At 41.0% G+C, this 22014-nt stretch overlaps 1 protein-coding gene across 4 annotated transcripts in view; it reads left to right on the top strand.

Moving 5' to 3' along the window:
• Positions 1-22014, top strand: part of insyn2ab (inhibitory synaptic factor 2Ab) — a 50227-nt gene that overhangs the window by 14532 nt on the left and 13681 nt on the right. For 3 of the 4 annotated variants that reach the window (XR_010795353.1, XR_010795350.1, XM_066644355.1), the window contains exons 2-3: positions 562-1684; positions 14067-14141. Coding sequence is in view for 1 of the 4 variants with exons in the window: in XM_066644355.1 (XP_066500452.1) it covers positions 567-1684; positions 14067-14141 (1193 nt within the window). In the remaining 3 variants the exon portion in view is untranslated. The remainder of the gene's footprint in view (positions 1-561; positions 1685-14066; positions 14142-22014) is intronic. The other variant, XR_010795355.1, reaches the window with a different exon arrangement.

Raw genomic sequence — 22014 nt, 5'->3', positions numbered from 1 at the left:
AGGAATGTGTATGTGGCCAGGATCAATTAATTATTCACACCAAAGTTTAAATTGGCAGCAGTGTCTTTGAAGTAGCTGAGGATGTGTCAAGGAGAATTTGTATTCATACAGTATACTGTGTGGGGAATACTATATTATTCACGCAGATTTTACACCTCAAACAGAGTGGATACCTGTGTTTAATGCTTGAGTGTTTTGCATATGTTAAAAAAAAAGTCTTAATTGCATTTTTGTTTTTCTATATTTACTATCCAGCACTGAGCTGCATTTCTGATGTTACACCACAGAAGCCCCATTTCATCCAGCTTTGCTGCAGACACTGTTCGCAGCTATTCTGCACACGAAGCATCATATCATTAGAGAGATGAAACCGGACTACACAGAGTTGGAATGCAGGTTGCTCCATATCATCCTCAGCATCCACTGCTAAACAGAACGATTAAAAAGCTTTCGGCTGCCAGGATGTTATAGGCTAAGGAATAGACAAAAGTAGGCCATCGCTGCTAGATCTGCAATCATAGTTGTTTTGCTTATTGTTCTCTCTTTATCTTCCTTTCTCAGGAGTGATGGTCAGTAAGGAGGCAGGCCGGTGTGCCCTGTCGAACTCAGAGTCGGACTCTGAGTGTGGAGGTCCGACCCTGGGAGGAGAAGGCGGAGGGCGTGGGGACACGGTACGCAAGCGCAACAAAGCCTTGCAGGTTCGCTTCAAGGACATCTGTGAGGCTCAGAATGAGGCAGCTCGACTAGCCCGAGGCACAAAGGGGCGCTCTGTCTCATGCAAGGTTGTGCACAGGAGGTACATGACTATGCCAGCACGTCGATCAATCCCTAATGTAACCAAGAGCACTGCCGTGCAAACCTCACCGGACCTGAAGAAGCGCTATCAGACTTTCCCCTTCGAGCGCAAGAAAGGGCACACCATCAAACACACAGCTCTGGTGGAGAACTACCAGGGCCAGAACAATGGGTTCTTGAGTGATGTGAAAAGTACAGAAGAGGAGGGGCCATGCGGGGGAAGGGTACAGAAGACTCGGGTACTTTTGCACAGTATGCCTCCATGTAGTGATGTACAAGACTTGTGTACTGGGTCTGATTGCCCAGATCGCGATCTCTGCCCAGATCCCTCAGGTCAAGTCAGGCATCCCACCACAAACTCTGAGCAGCCTGATTCAAGGAAAGAGGGGAGTACCCTAGGATCTAAGCACAATGAGGGTGAATTCGGGGCAGCGCAAGAGGGCAACTGCACCAAGAGCTCCTCGTCCACTTCCTCGACACAACCTCTGCAGGACAGGGGTGGAACTTCAAAAGTCACCGGCCCTATTGCATGGACATCTTTGACGCAAGTGGAATGCCTGGAGAGTCCCTCGGTGCGGTGCAAACGCAAGAAAGAGAGTGCACAGATGAACGGCCTGCAGTCTCAGACCTTGCCACATGGTGCCAGTTGTACAGCCCAGGAAACTAGCCAGGCTCACTATCATGGCGGCCATGGATTTGGTAGCACAGGGACTCGGGAAGATGTGGCAGGACAAGGGTACGGTCAGGTTATTCCACTTCCTGGGGTGGAAGGGGACATAAAAGCCAGACTGCAGGCCATGGAGACTCTAATCAGCTCCAGCCAGGAGACCATCAAAGTGCTTCTAGGGGTCATTCAGGAACTCGAGAAAGGAGAGGCGCAGCGGGAAGGGTGAGTCACACTATGTATTAACATCTATACATCTAGGTAACTGCTACACTGACACAAAAGCTGGATCACTGCTGGTTTCTTGCAGCTGCCTAAGTGCAAGGCTGTCTCCTTAGAGAGCCTGAGATCAAATACTGGTGATCAAATGAATCTCAGTGTGGTTCACCAGACATTACTTGACCTGTTGTGGTGATAAAATACTGCTTCTCAGTTGCAGTCCTGAGTGATCTTGCACTACAGAGTTTAATCTATTCCCTGTTTTACCAGCTGATTTGACTCTGTTAATTATCACCTCGACATGACTTGAATTGTGTGTATAAAAGCAGGCAGACAAGAAACTGCTATTCAGGCATCCACCAGGACCTAGAAATCTGTTTTCAGTCTGGTTTTCCATTAAATTGCAATTTCAGCTCAGTAATATAAGGTTTTATTGCAACTGAAAATTGATTAGTTTTCCTGATGAATCTCTCTGGACGGTGAAGACATGCAGAGTGTCTAGAGGAAGTACGAGATGGCAATCGGTTCATTTTCAGTTGACTGGATACATCTCCAAATTTCACAGTCATGAAACCTCCATTCTGCCAACATCATGCAGCTTAAAGTCGAACACCCACGTTTCTAACTGCTCTTTCCCGCTCCAGCCAACATCTTTATTAACTTTTGATATGTCAAAAACCCTAGGATTTGGTATTAGATCTGGGCTTTTGGTGGGTTTGGCCAAATGTCCCAGGAAAACCTTTCAAGGGTTGTTTAAAAACAGTGACGGCCTGCAACAAAGAAAGCACAATGTGAATTCTCTTTCACAGGCATGGAGCCAACCTTCACGTAATGTCTGCTAACAATGCCAGGCTCGGGCATCATCTTGGTGGTGCATGAGATGAATAAGTTTGACTTCTAGTTCAAAGATACAAAAGACAAAACACATATTTAGTGCAGTAAGACCATTGGCAACTTGAATTTGGTGATTGTAATGAATTGCTGTGGCAAATTATAGTGGGAGCAGCCAAAAAAAGAAAGAAAGAAAAAACAACGAGCAGCAGTAGTGGGTGTGCCCTTTGCACATATTGATCTTCTTATCCTATTGAGAGGGTTGTTTTCTGGGTTTTATTACAGGGGTATTGTACTAGGACACTCTTTTGGAAATACCTCACAGGTTCGGTCTTAAAAGTTAGTTGGATTCTCTGCTTCTTCTGATTCATGTTCTGATCTTTGAAGAACAGAGTAAAATGGTAGTAAGCAGAGAACAGATTGGACTAAAATCTGTAATTGTAGAACTCACAATGTGAGCCTATATAGTCAGTGGAACAATGTTTTGGGTGCTCAGTTTTATGTGTATCAGTTTCATCAGCCTTAACTTTAAAGCCACCTTAGCTTTTAAAGTAAAGAGCATGACGAATAATGAGTGGTCCTCATGTTTAATAATGCCTCTCCGTTAAGCCTGTTGTTCTTGTACATGGAGCTGAAAGACTGAATAATGCTTGACTCAGCTCTTGGCTAAAGTGGATGTGACAGTTCTGAGAAAGTCGGTGAGAGTGGACTCTGGACATGCCAAATGCTATCAGCACTTTGTCACAGGTTCGAGTTAGACACATGTTTTATTTTCAAACAAGTTGGTGTCATATGCTTGAGTAATGTTTTGGTTATATGCAACTGTCAATTACTAAGACCAGATATTGCACTGCCTACTGATCAGTAGACGGCTATAAAGAATGTGCCCACTACATTATACAGAGAACATATTGTTGACGTCAACATTTCATCTAAAATGAAGGAGTATTAATAGGCAACTATTCCCGATTTGCTTATAACCATTTGGACTAAATATAAGAAAATTGCTGTGTTGACTGTGCTGAATTGCATTTGGCCCTAAAGGCATAAGTGGAATGTTTAACACCACTATCCTAAAGCTACTGAATGATGCTCCATTAATCAAGAGAATTCCCAATGCTCCACAGCCCAATACACCTCTCTAGCAAATGCTTGGCATTGATAATATTGGCCTTAAGTTCATGTGTAATTACTGACAAGCTTGAATCATGATGGGACACCATGGAACAGCTTGAAGTCACCATGCTCAGTGCCAACTGTGGGCTAGAGGAGTATAAAGCTTCTGAAAACTGGGCTGTGGAGTGGTGAACCTTCAGCTTTGTTCAAAATCTTTGGCATGAGCTGGAGTGGTATTTGCGATCCAGATCTAATCGGTCATTATGGGTACCTGATTTCGCTACTCCAGCGTAGTTGTAGGAGGAGATCGTAATTCAAAAAGACAATATAATACAGTAAAAGATAATAGTTTCCTCTAGTTTCTAATAGTTTCAAATTTGTCATGCATCACACTACATATTTATCTCAAACCCATCTCAATTATCTCAATTACAAGGAAGTATTAGTATTTTAATGTTTTTTTTTTCTTATATTTTTCTTATGTTTGTAGTGTCTATAGATAAAAAAATGTTAATTCAATTCCATTGGGTATTTCTTACACATATTTAATGTAAAATATAAGAATATTATTAAAAGCTTAAGTCTTAGTAATGGCCAATGCGATTCATTGCAACAAATTGTTTGATTAATTAGTTAATTTCTTTTAATTGAATAACCCCACTAAAATTACATTTAATATATCTTGGGTATAAAAGTCACCACTAATTTTCACCACTAATTCTCCCCAACTGAAAACCCATTAAAACTGTGCTTAAATATTAATTGAATGTAAAAATATAAAATAAAAATCAGCCACTAATACAAATGAACAAACAGAACATGTCAAAGTTACTAATAAAAATGAAGCGCTTATCCAGTTCCGGTTCGCGGTGCTTACCCGGGAATCATGGGGCACATGGGGCAGGACAACACCATGGAGGGGGCACACTTACACATTTACTCATACCTACGGACACTTTAGAGTCGCCCTACCACCTACCAATGTGTGTTTTTGGACTGTGGGAGGAAACCGGAGCACCCAGAGGAAACCCATGTGGACACAGGGAGAACACACCAAACTCCTCACAGACAGTCACCCGGAGTGGGACTTGAACCCACAACGTCCAGCTCCACTGTGCTGCCCTAAAAAAAATATGAAAAACAGTATTAAAACGTACAATACTTGTAGAAGTATGACTAGACACTCAGTGTATAATACGCCTAAATTAATATAATAAAATGGCATATCAATAGTGAATTATTACAAATTAGTGGCCCCAAAATTACATAAGTACATCAGCACAATTTACATATACAAGGGGTCATAGAGTATATATATATATATATATAGGAAAGTTGAATTTGTTCCTCAAAGTATGCTAAACTGGCCACTCGAACCTGGGCTAAAACATCTCTTAGAGCATTTAAAGGGCCCTCAAGCAGCGTGGAGGGCAGCTAATGGCCCTTAAGCCTGTTCCACACAGACCAGGGCAGTGGTGCAGTCCTGGCAAATCCTGTGCTGGGAGAAACAACACAAGCCCCATCCTGGCCTTGGAAGCACAAAACCACCACTCAAACAGCCTCAATTAGCAGCGCCTCATCAAGCAGGCCTTTCATCTTCTCAAAGAGTGGGGGACTCTGTGGATATATATGTGTGTGTGTTTGTGTGTGCACGTAAGAGTGCCTTTCTGCCACTCTGAGGGTTATTATTAGAGCAAGCCACCTCTGTTCCCCCTACTCAAGCTCGTGCCGTCTCTTCAAAGCAGTAAGTAGGGGGCACATGAAAGCTCCCCGCTAGTCTCCATGGACCAGGAGTGCTACAGCCAAGGGTTGTTGTTTTATGTGTTTCTCAGGCAGAGAGCAGTGCTTTTAGAGCAAACAAAACAGCAGCATGCTCCACACAGGCAAGACAGGCACATTCTGAAAGGTGCACAGTGTCCAGTTCTGGCCAGGGCATGTGCACGAGACCTCATGTGCTTCTCTGGCTGTCGGATGCCTCAGGAAATAGGCTTAGTGTTAAGCTGAATCTGAGAAGAGTGTACTCTTTCTGTTAAGTGAGCTCACCTAATACTGAAGGTTTTGGAAACCAGAAAAAGGCATTGTAGCAGCGGGTCTCTCCAACTCCTCTGAAGATATGGCCAAAGGGGATTCATAGGCAATTTGTCCCTCTGAGTAGCAGTAACAACTTTTGTGAAGACTTTATATTCTATATTGGAACTGCTGTGAGGGTTTGATGATGTTTAGCCATGAGAACACTGAGGTCAGTACTGATGTTGGATGATTACTTCTCAGGTCCCTGAGGCACTGAATGGAGTACCATCATTTGTGTTTAATCAGTGTTTTATTATTTGAAATAATTGATCTGGGTTGCACAACTGGTAGTGTTGCTGTCACATAGGTCTGGGGTTGTGGGTTCGAGCCTCGCTCCGGGCGACTGACTGTGAGGTGTATAGTGTGTTCTCTCCAGGTGCTCTGGTTTCCTTCCATGATCCAGACGTACACACTGGTATGTGTCCATAGATGTGAGTGTGTGTTTCACCCTGTAAACCCAATTCACCTACCAACGTCTGTTTTTGGGCTGTGGGAGGAAACCCATGCGGTATGTTTTCACATGTGACTTAAATTCCTAAAACTGCACTTAAAAATTTGAGAATTAGGGATGAATCGTTTCTGTTCACAGCACTCTGGATCAAACGGGGCTCATTACAGAGAGAGCTGAGGCTGTTGTGAACACTGGCTATGAATCATATGGAGATCAAATGGAGTTAAAGGCAAATTTAAGAAGATAAACCACATTCAACCCCAGGCGTTTAACCTTTAACGGTTTGATGTGGCTTGACATGATGTGATTGTGATGATGTAGGTCTTCAGTTTGTAGGTTGGTAACTAGTGGCAACAAAACAGGGGGCAGTTGATAAAGAGAAAAGCCTTAAAAAGCCTGCATTGCTGTATTTAGACTTCAAAGGCTTTCTGCACCAGAAAAACAACAGGGTAGTACTTAAGCTACTGCGTCTGACTCCTGGGCTTAATAGCTTTACTGCTAGCCCCTTCGAGTTAGAGACCTGGATTTGAACCCGACTTTGTTTTGTTCGCCCACACCCACAAAATGGCTACAATGCATCACTGTCTGAGCAGGCAGTGGTTTTGTTTGATGGAATTCATCTCACTGGTGCATTAGCTGATGGCAGGAGACCTTTTCAGGAGCGATGCTTTTCAAGGACAGTTGTTACGTGATGCATCCAAACTGAGCTTCTACAGCCCAAACTGCTTTTTTGATCGTTATCAGCGCCGGCTTATTATTGTGTCAATTACACTGAAGCTGCTCCAGACAGGCAACAGACTGTCGGTCACTTGTACAACAGCACTCACATAGGCCATGATTTAAAAGAGCCCTACTTCTTCAGTGCCTCAACATATGGTCAATTATGGAGGTTGAATTCCCATATTTCATTTATTAATTTAAATTGTATTGGTTTTCTGGAGGCCTAGGCCCAACTTTCAACTGTTTTTTTCATGACTGGTTTGGCAAAATTATTAACATTGAAAAACGCAAGTGTAAAGACATCCAATATGCACTGAAAACCATGCTCAATGATAAGTGTGAGCAAGAGCAACATAGAGCCCTCCAGCGTTTGGATGCAGTAGTTTGAAATTCAAAACTGATTATCACTATGGCAACGATCACACAGCAGGTAAAAGTGGCCCAAATCTGATTTCGTGATAAATTCAGATTTCTTGGTTCACATTGCCATAGATGGGATATGGATTGGATCTCAATACAACATGTGAAAGTGTCCCAAATTTGATTTTAAAAAGTCGATGCGATTTGTGCCGTTCACTCAGCCACACAAACGACACATCTGTGTCACAATAATGAAACAGATTGGATTTGGGCCACTTTTACCTGCTGTGTGAACGTAGCCTTCTGCCTTACTAATTGAATGCAATCAAGTCCTCACAGAAATGCTCCAGTATCTAACATGTGTCCAGTAAGCTTTCGCCAGGGTGCTGTGAATCTCATCACCTGCGTCTATGGTGTAAGAGTGCATTAAATTATTTTAATGCAGTGTGTAATTTGAGTCATGCTGCAGCTGCCAGGGCATTTTTCACAGGTTATTGCTGGAGCACGGCACAGCACTTCTGTACTCTTCCAGGGCGTCTTTCCAGCCTCAATGTGCCTTTCAGTTCAGCTGATGTCTACAGTAACTGTCCATAGTAAATGTGTATTGTAACTATGTCTACAGTTAACTCCACAGTAACTGTTCATAAGAAGTCCTTTTGGAACTTAAGGGATAGATACTGAAATGTGATTTTTCTGGCTCCATTTTCATCCACAATATTTAAACTATATTTGGTACACATTGTACGCATCCTGAGAACACTCTTTCAGCCAAATATTCATGAATTCAATTTGAGACTAAACATAATTGTATTTGAAATGACTGGATATTTGTGTTATGTTGTAAACCCAACCAAACCTCTCCTGATAGTTCTCATGAACATTTCCAAGTTGCTCAGGATTGTTTGAATGAATAAATGTAATAGCAGCATTTTTCTCAAGTGTTTCTCAAGTGTAAGGAATGTCTGAAAGCACCCTGAAACCATGCCACAGACTGGTGCTTTCCTGAAAGTTACGTTATAGGTGGTTTTGACATTGCTGGCATTCGAGCTCAGAGGATTAGGTAAATATTGCTCCTGTATTTATAGAAGCTCAAGTGGGCAGTCATACATTCACCTGTCATTTTTATAGCATATACAATTAAGAAGTTAAACTTATACTTGAGGAAAGTTTTTCCGACCTTATTATAAAGTTAGGTGTAAAATGTCTGAGGTGGAATGATCCAGAAATAGTGAGGTTTTAGCACACTTACAGTATGTCCTTAATGACCTTAAAAATGGCATTAATTACCTTAAAAAAATATAATTTTTATTTAATCTTTTAAAAAATCCGTCCGAAGCATGCCATATACCATCCCTGGAGCTCAGAATGAAACAATAGAGGACACAGGCTTTCAGCTGCCCACACATTTTTCACATTTTTTGTCTTTAAAAGTGGTCTCTGTTTCTCCCCCCACCCCTCCACTCTCACTCCTCCTGGCTCTGTTCATACATACACCCAAGCACACCCTTTGCAGGTGTTTCACTTTAAGGTGCTGCCTACAGATAATGAGTGTCACACTTGAGGCTGTGTCTGAAACAGTAGGTGTGAGTTGGTGCCTCAGAAGGCAGCATTATGACATGAAAGTCCCTGATACACTTTTTTAAAAGGCAGCAACTGTGTTAGGATTGTCAACATCTTCAGGTCCTCAGCAGCGCAGGTGTAGTGAGCCCTCTCCAGCTGGCCTTTAGGGGCTTGGGGACACCAAAGGACTAATGGAATTTCTGTAAATGAATAAACGCTCATAGAAAAAAAGCTTGTGGAACTCTGGGACAAATAATGTGAACAGATGAGACAAACAAACATGTTGGAAAAAATGCTATGTGGAGAAAAAGCATTTATTTAAAAATCAAATCAAATCAAATCAAATTTATTTATATAGCGCTTTTCACAACTGATGTTGTCACAAAGCAGCTTCACAGAATTCCAGTAAGACAAGATTTGACATGAAATGTAAAGACAAATGTAAAACCCTCAAGTGAGCAAGCCAGGGGCGACAGTGGCAAGGAAAAACTCCCCCAGCTGAGGAAGAAACCTTGGGAGGAACCAAGGCTCACAAGGGGTGACCCATCCTCCTCTGGTCAATCTACTGGTGATGATAGTTAGTAGTCCATGAGAACTTCAGTGTAGGGACAGCTTCAAGGCACTTGGTGGTTGCTGGAGCGTGGGCAGCTGGTCTGAAGCGTGGAGGAGGATCTCGACAGTCATCCATCAGTGTCCAGACAGACAGGTGGGCAGTCGTTTACTCGGAAAGATGTAAAGGGATGGAATTAGTTTTGAACTGTTTTGTGTTTGTAAAGTAGAAAATATGAAAATTTCCAGAGTGTGGCTAATGACTCCGGCAGATCTGACTATGACAGCATTAACTAAAAGGAGAGAACCAGAAGGACACACAGACACGGGAGCATCCTGAAACACTGGCATCCCTCCGCTCCACCGTCAACAAACCTGAGTGATCGCGAGAAGCGGCGGGACGACAGCACCAGCGTCTCAGTATACTATAATTCCCTGTGTCCATGGACCCCCCGGATCTGCCGCCTTCAGCTCATTGCAAGCCACCATATTGTGGGTAGCCATGACGATCATTGACCAAGGGCATGTGACTGACCTCTATTAAAATTCCATCACTAACCGCAAGCAAACCACTCAGAAACGTCTATCCAGTACTGGTTGCATGAAAATAATGGATTATATGGGCACTGCAGGTTAGCACTGCAGAAGATCTTATTAAATGTTAAACTCCACCTGAATATGAACCACATTTCTGTGTGGCATCAACACAGAAAGCTATGAATGATTAAATGAAGGTCATCTAGAGGTCAGCATAGATGCCCATTGAATCTACAAATGGGCCACAAACAATCCTTAGCCTCTGTGATTAAAAAACAGACTTGTAGCCATTCTATATTTAAGAGCACAGTTTGTTCAACTGTTTTTCAAAAATGTGCCATAGTGAAAAATGCACAAACTGTTTTTCAGTATCAAATTAAAGGGAATGTGTGTGTGTGTGTGTGTGTGTGTGTGTGTGTGTGTGTGTGTGTGTTTGTGTGTGAAAAGCATTCAAATAAATCAAATCTCAAAATTACCTCAGGACAAGATGTTTCCTAACAGAATTCAGTTCTGATACAAAGGTTGGTAAAGTGTCTGGTCAAAGGTTGGTGGACATCTGCAGGTTCAGAAAAGAAAGGTATTAATAGATGGCTTTGCTCTTATTAATGCCATTAACATTCTGCACATTTCTGTCTGGGTCAGTCCAATGTACCATTTCTGAGGTGTTGTCACATTGGCCAGTGCAGTGAAAACTGAAGAACTTGGCTTATTTCTTTACTTGTAAACTGTAAATAAAACAATGTAGTGATGTCAAAATCTTTTAAACCCTGAAAAAACTACAAAGACAACTTTTCATAATGTTTAAACTGACAAAAAGGTTTCTTAAAAGGTGTCCAGTTCGGGACAGGGATAACGTCTCACATTTTCTATTTTCTCTGCTATTTTTCATTTCATAATGCACCAACAATTTTAAGTGAGTCAGAACTAGTTTAGCACCTTTCTTTTACTAAAGGACAAGGCTGTTGTAGTTATGCAGAATGTAGATTGACATTGTCTTACTAAGCTAAGTAAGGCCTCTCCAAAAACAGACAAGGTCTGGATGGTAGCATGTTGCACCAAACCTAGCAAAAGCGCCTACACAGATGCCTCTTCTTTAGCCCAGAGGACATGCCATCCATGATTTACAAAAGCAATAGCAAATTTTGGTTTGTTGGACCACAGGACACTTTTAAGACAGACTGAAGTAAAGTGTAAATGAGCTTGGAGCCAGAGAAGACCATAGAATCTCAGGACAGTTTCTATATGGGTTCTTTGCATGACAGAATTTTAACTTGCATTGGTGGATACAGCGAATAACCATTCACAGACAATGGTTTCTCAAATTGAGCCCCTGCAGTGATTACCTCTACAGAATCATGTTTATTTTTAATGCAGTGAGACCTAAGGGTCCAAAGATCACAGACAGCCAATACTGGTTTTGGGCCTCATCCCTTGCATACAGAGAGATTCCTCTGAATTCTCTGAAACTTGTAATATTATATACTGTAGATGTTTCTCTATTTGCCCACATGGTCTTTCACTGAATAGTGAAGCCCTCCCCATTTTTAACTCTGAATAAATCAACCTCCTTTTAGATTTTTTTTAAAAACCAAATCATAACACTGCCCTGTTGTCAAAAGTATTCTTTTGTAGCATTACCCAATTTTATCAGTCTTTTGTTGACACAGTCCCAGCTGTTTTGGAATGTGCTGCTTATCATTATATTCCCATTTTGACAACATTTCAACTCTTGAAACAACATTGTGCAAATAATTTAAACACTATTTAAATTGAGCACAGTATATTTTGTTTTAATTTACATTTTGCACCGAATCCCAATTTTTTGGAAATGGGTTGTTTATAAATCTCTTAAAGACCTGAGGCATTTCACCAGTGGCTGGGGGCAGGGTTCGTGCAGGGTTCCCCAAAGTACTGTGATAACACCGTCCTAACTGCAAAGGTAAGCTGGGTGTAAATTAAAAAAATGGATCTGCAGCAGTTTCAATTACATTAAAATGTTTGTCCCAAACAATAATAATTATGAATATAAATTTAGGCTGTGATGAAGATGATGAAGTCATGTTACGATGCATATCATCAAGTCCTAAAGCAGAAAATAAAATGTTGTATTATATATTTAACAGGATTTTAATCTTGCTCAGTGGTTAATTCTTTTTATTTCTTTAAACCTTTTCCACCATGGAACTTACTACTGCAGCATTTCATACAACACCATTACGTTTCACCAGTAAATGGAAGCTAGTAAAAGAAAATGTTACTAGTCATATCATTGGCCACAAAATACCTCAAAAAAGGCAGGTAAAAACAAAACTTCTTGTCCATTTTATGCCATTTCCTAAGGCAGCACAGTCCCAATAGTGCAGGTCAGCCTGCTTGGTACACCTACAAAAAGAGTAACCAAATTCAGCTTGTGCAGTGACATAGTAGGTTGGGTGTCTTGGCAGTGGAAAAAGGGACAAAACATATGATCGTGGATTTGAAATCTTGAGCCATGCCACACTCCAAAGTTGAAAAACCATTACATAATATATCTTCAAACAGTGCCATTTTCATCGGTGAGTCCAAGAAGTCAGCTGGAAAATAGTCTAGATATGAGGCAAATGGATAAAATAAGCAAAAAAAAAAAAAAGCTTTTGTTTGAAAATAATTTGGCAAATAAAAACTCATAATTGAAAGTTTTCCAAGGGTTCAATTATGTTCCAAGGTTTTAAGCCTGTACTCATGTAAGAGCATTTTCGAGCCCAAAAATAGACACCATTTTGTATCCCGCAGAAGTAATGACATGTGATTGTTGCTTTAGAGGGCCACAGATAAATAAATAAGACAAATAAAACACCTCAACAAAAACATTAGTTTGCTAAAAAGGGAAATTGGAAAAAGGGAAAAAGGCTGGTGTTTAAACACAAACACTCCAGCTACATCACACATGGGGCCGGGCGTGGAATATCAATGACCACTCCTGTGCTTCGGTGCACTGCAAAAATAAAGTGATCCAATTAAGTTTTCATTAAGCTTTAATGAAAACACATAACTATATGGCTTCCGGGTGTGGCGGCTTATTGTCTCGGGAGAGATGTGAACTCTCACGCCACAGAGGCACACAAATAATACATCAGAGAGTGCAGAGACTGGGCCGGGCTGATAGATGCATGATTCGTACACCCGCTAGCCAGAGGGCCGGCATCAAAAAACTCAGGACACTTAACGGCAATCCATAATGCTGGGAAGACCTCCAATCCCCTGGAGCTATTGGGCCAGTTGTAAATTAGACCATGCGCACAACAGGACATTCTCCTGCATCAGAATCTCACTTCCGAGCCATACACACCGGGTCCAAACAGCTGTAGACATTCCCTGTACAAAAGATGCAGCGAGTGGGGACATTAATGTTCAATTTCTCACACACACAGCTTGTTTAATCTTGTATGGTCGCCTTAGAAGACCCTCCACTCCGGGCTATAGAACTAGAAGACTGCGGTCCCTTGACAGAATGATGGAGTTCTATCCAAACCCTTAGAAACTGGATCTAGAACCCAGGATCCAACATCAGACCTCAATGTCTGTAACTGAAGGCCAGCAAATCCTCACAGCAATTTCTCATTGTCGAGCCTATTTTCCTTGTCTCCTTTATCTTTTTCTCATTTTGTTTTTCCTATGTCTCTTCACTCATTTTCCTGACTTTTGCCTATTCCCAGTTTTTCATTTTATCGTTCTTGTTCTCTTTTGTCTTTTTCTCTTTTTAGTTTTTGTTCTTTTTTCTTGTTTTCCTGACTTTTTTCTTTTCTGTTTTTTTATTGTTCTTTTTTGCTTTGCTTCTATCATTTTCTTTTGTTCTTTTTTTCTCATTTTTCTTCCCTTTCTTGTTTACCTTTCTAGTTTTGTTTTCCTTTTCTCTTTCTCTTTCGCTTCTCTCATTTTCTTCTGGTTTTCTTTTCTATCTGATGCCAATCAAATACTTACAGCAGTGTTCCAACATCCAGAGCAAAGTTTTCCTAGAAAAGCAGAGGCTGTTAAGGGACTCCGTATGAACAGGTGTCCGGATCCATAAGGTGCACCACTCTGAATGTGTTTAGCCTTCATTTGTGACCTTCAGCGGGACAAAATGTCAGCGATGAAAACATGTGTAGATGATGACATTTGTGCCGGAAGAAAGAGGATGAGTCTTTGAGGTGTTTTTCTGTGTTTGTCTTTCAGCAGACTGTCGTACCGGACTGGGCAGGACACAGCCAACTGTGACACGTGCCGGAACAGTGCCTGCATCATCTACAGGTCAGACACTGCGGGATTAGATTGAGGAAAGCATGCTTTTAGTGTGGTGTTTTTTATAATAGGAGTTTCATTGTTTAAGCAATTTAACCATATTTGGCATAGAATAAAATAGTAATAAAAAATGATGTGTAAATGTGCCAACAAAATAAATATTCACTGATCAACCAAAATATGACCACCTCTATGTTTCTACAAGGACTATCCATTCTCTCAGCTCCACTGACCATACAGGAGCACTCTAGTTCTGGAAAAGCAGACTGTAGTCCATCTGTTGCTCTGCCCACTTTGTTTGCCTCTATTCATGAATTGATCAGACAAGGCAGTGCTGCTGGAATTTCTAAACATTGTCTCTACTCACTGTCCTCTCTGTTAGTTTGGTCCACCTTGTAGATGTAAAGTCAGAGACAGCAGCTCATGGCTGTATGGTTTTGGTTGATGGACTATTCTCAGTCCAGCAGTAACACCAAAGGGTTTAAAAACTCTAACAACACTGTTGTCTCTGATCCACTCGTATCAGCACAACACACTGACACACCCACCACAACCACATAGGTGTCACTGCAGCGCCGAGAGTGATCCGCCACCCAAATCATACCTGCTCTGTGGGGGTATTCACCACTAAAATGAAGCTAAGAGAATGGACAGTGAGTGTAGAAACAAAGAGTTTGTCATTCTGCTATGGTTGATTGGTGTATAAGGGTTCTTCAAATGTCCCTGTGCATCTACCTGAAAGTTATGAGGCTGTGAAGAGGGGCTGAGATGCAGGAGACATTTGCCTCTCACTGAGTGATTCATTTGTGCATCCATCTCCGTCTTTTGTGTTTGACTGACCAGTGGACACTCGTAAATAAAACTGTTTACACAAGAGATATGGAGAATTTCTAAAAACAGACTTCTGCTTTTCTGATTTAGGGCCTGATTATCTCTGTCCACAGTGCTCTGGGTAAACAAGGCTCATTACAGAGAGAGCTGAGACTGTTGTTATTAGTTTAATATGAAAAAGATGGAGATCAAATGCATGTAAAGGCAAATATAAGGTGATATATAACAACAGACCCCAGAGGATTAATTGGTGTTACTGTGTGTACAGTGTTTTGTTTTATATTGTCTCTGTAAAAAAAGTCTCCAAAATAGAAACAAGAAGGAAAAACCTTAAAGTTCAGTGGAAGTAAGTGTAAAAAGATTTTAGCCCAAATCATTTTGGAGCATTTCTATTGGTCCATTCATTATGAGATTTTCACACATTGTGAAGGATAGCTCCTGTTTTTTTTCTCTGGACAGTGACAATATATTGTTATAATATATATGGGCATACTCAGAAAATAAATAGATTAAGAGTGTTTGTTTAAAGTGCTCTACCAGTGCACCACTGAAAGGTGAAGAAAATGGTGGAGTAAGCACAAAAAAATTGGCGGGAAAAAGGCAGGAAATGCCAAACAAAGGACATCCTAAAATGAAGCTCTCAAAGGATGTTTCCCTGACTGTAAGGAAAAATCAGATCTTATTTATTTCAGTTTATTTTTTTCCTTCCCAAGAGTACCATTCCACTCACCCCTCTACAAACGTGTCGCTGTTTTTTTTTAGAGCATATATATTCAGAGCACTGCAGGTGTGCTGCGTTAGTGCTGATTAACACTGAGGAGTTTGGGAATTGGAGTTCTGAGAGATTGTGACACCTGCTCTCCTAGGCCCCCTAGCAGCAGATAGAAGCACAGCATAATTCTTTACATATATACAGTTGTATGTGCTAGTATGGACTCCCCTGGCTAGTTACATACAATTTTAATTTTGTATTTGTCTTCCAGTATTAATATGTTTTTTTTTCTTTTGGTTTGCTTGTTTGTTTGGTTAGAAGTTCTGTGTTTTGCTTTTAGATTACCACTTTTGATTTGATACGTTGCACTCAATATACTTCAGTTCTGGACAAATTCACCATGGTACTATCTTGAAACAAATTTATTCGAGATAATCAACAATGGAGCTTGAGGTTTAATCTGTATTTTAGTAAGGGAGCCGTGAGGAGTGTCGTGTGTTCTCCCTGTGTCCGTGTGGGTTTCCTATAGGTGCTCCGGTTTCCTCCCACAGTCCAAAAACACACGTTGGTAGGTGGATTGGTGACTCAAAAGTAGGTGTGAGTGTGTGAGTGAATGTGTGAGTGTGTGTGTTGCCCTGTGAAGGACTGTCTCTGTGGTGGTACCCTCAAGGGTACAACTTTGTTCATTTAATTATGGGTACCTTATTTTATTATAACTGTAGATTTTAAAATTGTGTTGATTTCATGTGCGCTGTTTCATCTCCAGGACTTTTATGTTGTTTTTTTTTGTTTTGTTTTTTATTTGACAAACATGTATCTCTCCTTCTGAAGAAGAGAATGTAATGTACCTTTAAGGAACAAAACTGGAGTTTTACATACTGCGGTACCTTTAAAGGTACATTTACACAGTTTATACCTTTAGTGACCAATAATGTACCTCTACAGCAAAGATATTCCTGGAATTTTGTGGTTGTTGCTGCAGCAAATAGTGGTCAAGCTACCTATGAATACAACACATTTCAGAAGAAGCACTGGATGACACACTGTATCATGTTCTGGTTTGCTCTAATTCATGGAATCAACACACAAATGTAAACACACCCTGAATATGAAGAATTGAGTAGAAGCTACAGGTCTTCATGTCATTCTACTCATTCTAGCCTCTGTTAAAGGAAGGTGCGTGTTTGAGTGCAGCTGTAGATGTCTTCACATGTTCCCACGCAGCAATGCACCAGCAGATAGACAACACAGGAATTCTCCTTCCTGTCAAGGCTCTCCATTACTTTTAATGTGGTCTTTAACAACTAAATTCATGAGTCATCCTACCTTATGCTCACACTGACATTCATGTCCCTCCACTACAGAAAAAAAGATGTCTTAAAAAGAAACCACCCTAAACATAGTCTTTTATCTTTATATTATCTTATGTTCACATATTTCCAAGATCCTGTGGCTCTGGGTTAAAGCCCTGCCTCAAATGTTTGCCTGTGAGGAGTTTGGTGTGTTCTCAGTGTGTCCTTGTGTGTGACTGGGTAAGTGTTTGATGCCCTGTGAAGGACTGGTATCTTGTCCAGAGTGTGTTCCTGCCTTGCGCCCAGTGATCTATGAATATGCAATTAGTCCTGGCCCTGTCTTTGCTTATGCTTGCCTGCAGATTGAAGGTCCCACCCTGAAAGTGGATGGCACTTGTTCCTGATGTTTAGAATTAGAATTAGACTTAGAATTAGAATGACATTACTGGCCACTGTGCTAGCACACAGAGGAATTGGTTCTCCGCTTTTAACCCAATCCGTGCAGTGAAACACACATTTCCACACACACTAGTGAACACTAGGGGGCAGTGAGCACACATGTCAGGAGTAGTGGGCAGCCTTAGCCATGGCACCCGGGGAGCAGTTGGAGGGTCAGTATGTTGTTCAAGGGCGCTTCAGTGTTCCAGTTACAAGCCCAGTTCCCTAACCACCAGGCCACTTTATGACATCACACACCCAGGCTGTCTGAATCTGCCCATCTGAGACTGTCTTTGTAACAGTAGATTTTCAAAGCAGAAGTATTGAACCATGAAACTGATGGCTTAATTTGTGCATGGTATGTCTTCTTCTTCTAATAATAAATGGCATTTTTCAAGCACTTTCCTTTCTACAATACAAACAACACCACAACGACTTGCTAACAATGTTAAGCATTTACTTTTCACTGGAGAGAGTCTTTACCTAACATTTAATTTAGAGTTAATTTTAGAGTGAGTGCCTTTTTTAATAAGACGTCACCCCTGAGACACCTGAAGCCAGACCACCACTTCTTTTTGCCCTGCCTATAATGCAATATCACTGAAGTACTGGTGATCAATTTTGAGGGAACACTCATTGGCCATCCCTGACCTTAGAGTACACCAGGAAATATAAAGCTGGAAGGAATGAATGTTTTGCACCGATCAACAATCTAATATTCCTCTTATTGCTTCTTTCAGAGCACCAGCAGTTCCACAGTGGCCGTAAACAAGATATTGAATTATAAATCATAATCACACAAACTGTTTCGCACACCCACCAGTGAACTGACCGTCATGAACAATATTATTCAAAGAGATTTCATCTCTTCAAATGATAAAGGAGAGCGCATAAGCTACGTACAGAAAAAAGAGGACACTTCATCTGACATTAGGGGGATTAAAATGGAGTAAGTGCCTCTTTGCTGCGGTAACATCTCACACACTTCTAAGAAGGTTTTATGTTACAAGGTGGAACATTGTTGTGAGGATTTCATCGCCTTCAGCATTGATCAGCTCTCACCTCCTCTGAGCCTGGCAGTAAATACAATATATGCATGTCTTGCTTTCATCCTTCAGATAGCCCCCTTCTTTTCAGCCAGTCAAATGTTAGCCTGCCTAAATGTCACCTCAAAACTGTGCCTCCCAGTTCTGAATGATCCACTCCAAAGATTTCGCTCAAATATTGGTAGGGACAATTCTTTCCATCCTAAATATTGGTAAGGACATGTCTCTAAATTTCATATGCAAACCTACACCCATGGTTTCCTAATTAGTCTACAATCCCACCCACATTAATCCCATTATTTCTCATGGTTGTCCCTAGATGTTCTCTGTACAAGACTGGCCTGCTCCTGTGAGACTCATGAAACCTGAACTGATTTATGAGCTCAATTCCCCGGACGAGGCTGAGCTCAGTCTCTCTGAAACTCATCTCGAAGAAAACACAATTATTGGACATGTTGACCAAGTGGACACAATCTGAGGAGAAGACAAGCAGGGTTTCATGTCGCTCCCAGGGTTTGTCTGTGCACATGCCTGTGGAACATGCTTCTACTGCATGTTTCTTGCTTGTGAAAATCAGTTCACCAGTCTGACTGTAGTTGGGAAATATATGCTATTCAGTGGAGCAAAAATAGTGGAGAAATCAACAACAACGACATGGCTGACATGTTAGCCTGTCACGCACTGTCCCTGTCTGCTGTTGGTTTATTTTGCCCACATGTTCCTCAGTCTCACTGTGTTTCCGTCTCCTTATGGTTTCTGTTTTGTTTTGGTCCTTGTATCTACCCTCAGTTCCCTGGCTCCCTGTCTTAATCCAGTCCCTGGAAGTAGCTGCTTAGAGATGGAGTGCTCTAATCTTTGTGCTATGTGTTTAGTTGTCATGTATGTCCTGAAATATACAATTTTGGTTTGTTTCCTGTGGCACCTGAATACACAAACCTTATATGGTATTGAGGTGGTATTCAAGGTTAGCTCAGACAGCAGAGCTATGTTCATGAGGCACCCTTGCTTAAGGGTAAAGGCCAATTTATGCTTTTGTGTTGTGAGCGTTTATACTTGTGCGTTGTTGTCTTTATCACTCTGCAATTACACTGCAAAAACACGACTGCTCAATCTCAAACATCATCCTCTACACTATGTAGTACACAATCTTTAAAGTGCACTATTTAGGGAGGCACTGTTTGGAGCAGAGCATAGTTTACATGTGGTGCCAGCAAAGAATCAAATAAAAAGCCGGGACTTTTTTCCATGTGGAGCAGCTTCTTGTTGCAAAATATTTTGAGATGTCCATATTTTTGCTTTGTTCAAACTTTTTATTCGTTTCATGACATCCAAATCATGTCTGATGAAATCTGAGTCTGAGGAGTTTATGTTTCTGAACCTCTTCGGCTCAGTTTGATCCATGTCTGTCTAACTACAGACCAATCACAGTTGTTGTGGAAGTTGTTATGTGGAAGCATAAATTGGGCTTAAGGCCACTCTATTCCTCATGGTTGGTTAAGGTCAGCAGGGTTTGAATTATTCTCTCCAGATTGTTCCTTAAAATTAAACTGCCCCTTTCTCAGTGCTTCCCGCCATTCATGTTTCTGAGATCCAGGAGTTCTTGAAGTCCTGTGGGTTAAATATGTTAACGCAAGAAGACATGTTTTACCCCCTGTGACACCCAGGGTATACTCATATTAGGCAACATGTACTGGGCATGTTTGACACCAACAATCCAGTTTGTCTGAGTAGTGCGAGTGCCTCTTGGACCAAGGCATGGTTCAGTTGGTCTGGTACAACTTGAATGTGATGTCAGTGCTGCGATACTTGCTGCAAACACACAGTGTCAAAGGCATCTCTCTGATCTACTCCTAGACATACAGGGTCTATCGCTGTAGTACCGGTAATATTTGCTGAGATTCAGTCAGGCCAAGTGGGAGTAGTGTTTAATTTATATTCATGTTCTTGTAGAAAGAACTTTGTCTTGTGTACATAAACAGAACCATCTTCTGCACATGCTTCCTGCCTCCACACCTGCTCAATTCATTACAAAGCTAGCTGAAGCTTTGTGGGCTTGGTTTGCTAGAGCTAAACTAAGCTGATTCTCTGTGGGTAGTGTTTATAATGTTTGTGGTTTTTTTTCATGACCTGGTTGTGTAAACAATGGAGCTAAGGACTGTTGTATGGTCTGCGCATAGTGGTTTATGAATAAAATGGGCCATCAAAAAAGACCAGACAGTTTCACCATAGGTAGTGTTATGACACTTATGCCGATATAAATGTTATTTAGGTGTGTGTCAGTAGTTATGAGGGACTTTTGTACGCGTTGTAGTGCCTAATTATGCAATAATATACGAGAGGGAGTGCTATAACATGAAGCTCAGTACACCAGTGCCAATATCTCACGTTATAGCACGAACCTTGTGTATTATTAAACACAATCACAGGCACCACATGGACATAGCAATTTACTGTTTTTTTTCCCCTCTGATTTTCTTTTGTTTACAAATCAGAAAGCACAGTCTACTGCACTTTACTCTGTTCAAAATAAGGTGCATGAACCAGTTCCCTGTAGGGTGAAAAAGTCCAGGCACAGCTGTGTCTTGTAAGCGCTGGTGTTGTTGCTAGGTTACATGTATTTTGCGGAGTGATACCTGAAGGGCTTCGGTCAGAGTGCCATTATTGTGTAATATCGGCACTCCTGGAATGGCCAATCACATTGCAGCTTCGCAACTAACTGTGGTATAATGAACAATGCCCTACAGTAACAAGGTACACAACATTCTGGGCATCACCACAGGCCTCAACACCATTCACTTAAGGGAATGCCTACGATGGTGGGGAAATGCTGTTCTCAATTTCACTTCAATTCAATTCAAGGAAGCTTTATTCACATGACCATGTAAGTTACAGTGTTGCCAAATAATTTAATAAATAAAACGAATAAATAAGATAACAATAATAGCAGTTGTTATAATAAAACATAAGTCATAAATGAATAAAAATAAATATATTTATAAAAAATATATAAACAGTTAATCCTTCATATTAATATTATGTTGTGATTATTTTATCATCTATGTACTATGTATTTACACTGTGTTTAACTGTATTCTGTGCATCATTGCTGACACTGTGTTGATGTTATTGAGCTGTTTGCTGTGCTAATCCACTCTCCCTCAGACTGTGGCATTCCTGTATGTATCTGCACTCTGTCCCTCCGCCAACACCACTCAAGTTTTCCTGCATCAGGGAGCTCAGAGAACTCCAAGATCTCAGCTCTGAATTTTTGGAAAATAGTTCTCTCTAGTTTGTTTACACTCAGAAGTCTTTTAAAGTGGAACGGTGTGTTTTTGGAGAAAAAACAAACAAACTACTGTTATTTGTACATGTCTGAAGTAGAACTTATCTGTAAGTTTTTGTTCACTGTTTGAATTACCACAGAAACTCATTTGTAACTCGAGTTGTTTAGTTTTGTAGCACTTTTGGTCTGTGTTTGCTTTCATGCAGTAGCTGCCTTCAGAATTTGGAGACATTTCCACCAATGGAATCCAAAACAGCTAAAATAAGTCAATATTACCCAC

Source organism: Hoplias malabaricus, chromosome 1 (genome assembly GCF_029633855.1).
Source record: "Hoplias malabaricus isolate fHopMal1 chromosome 1, fHopMal1.hap1, whole genome shotgun sequence".
In the NCBI taxonomy this organism is placed as follows: Eukaryota; Metazoa; Chordata; class Actinopteri; order Characiformes; family Erythrinidae; genus Hoplias; species Hoplias malabaricus.
Note: the sequence above shows the minus strand (reverse complement) of the source record. Positions and strands in the feature narration are given on the sequence as shown.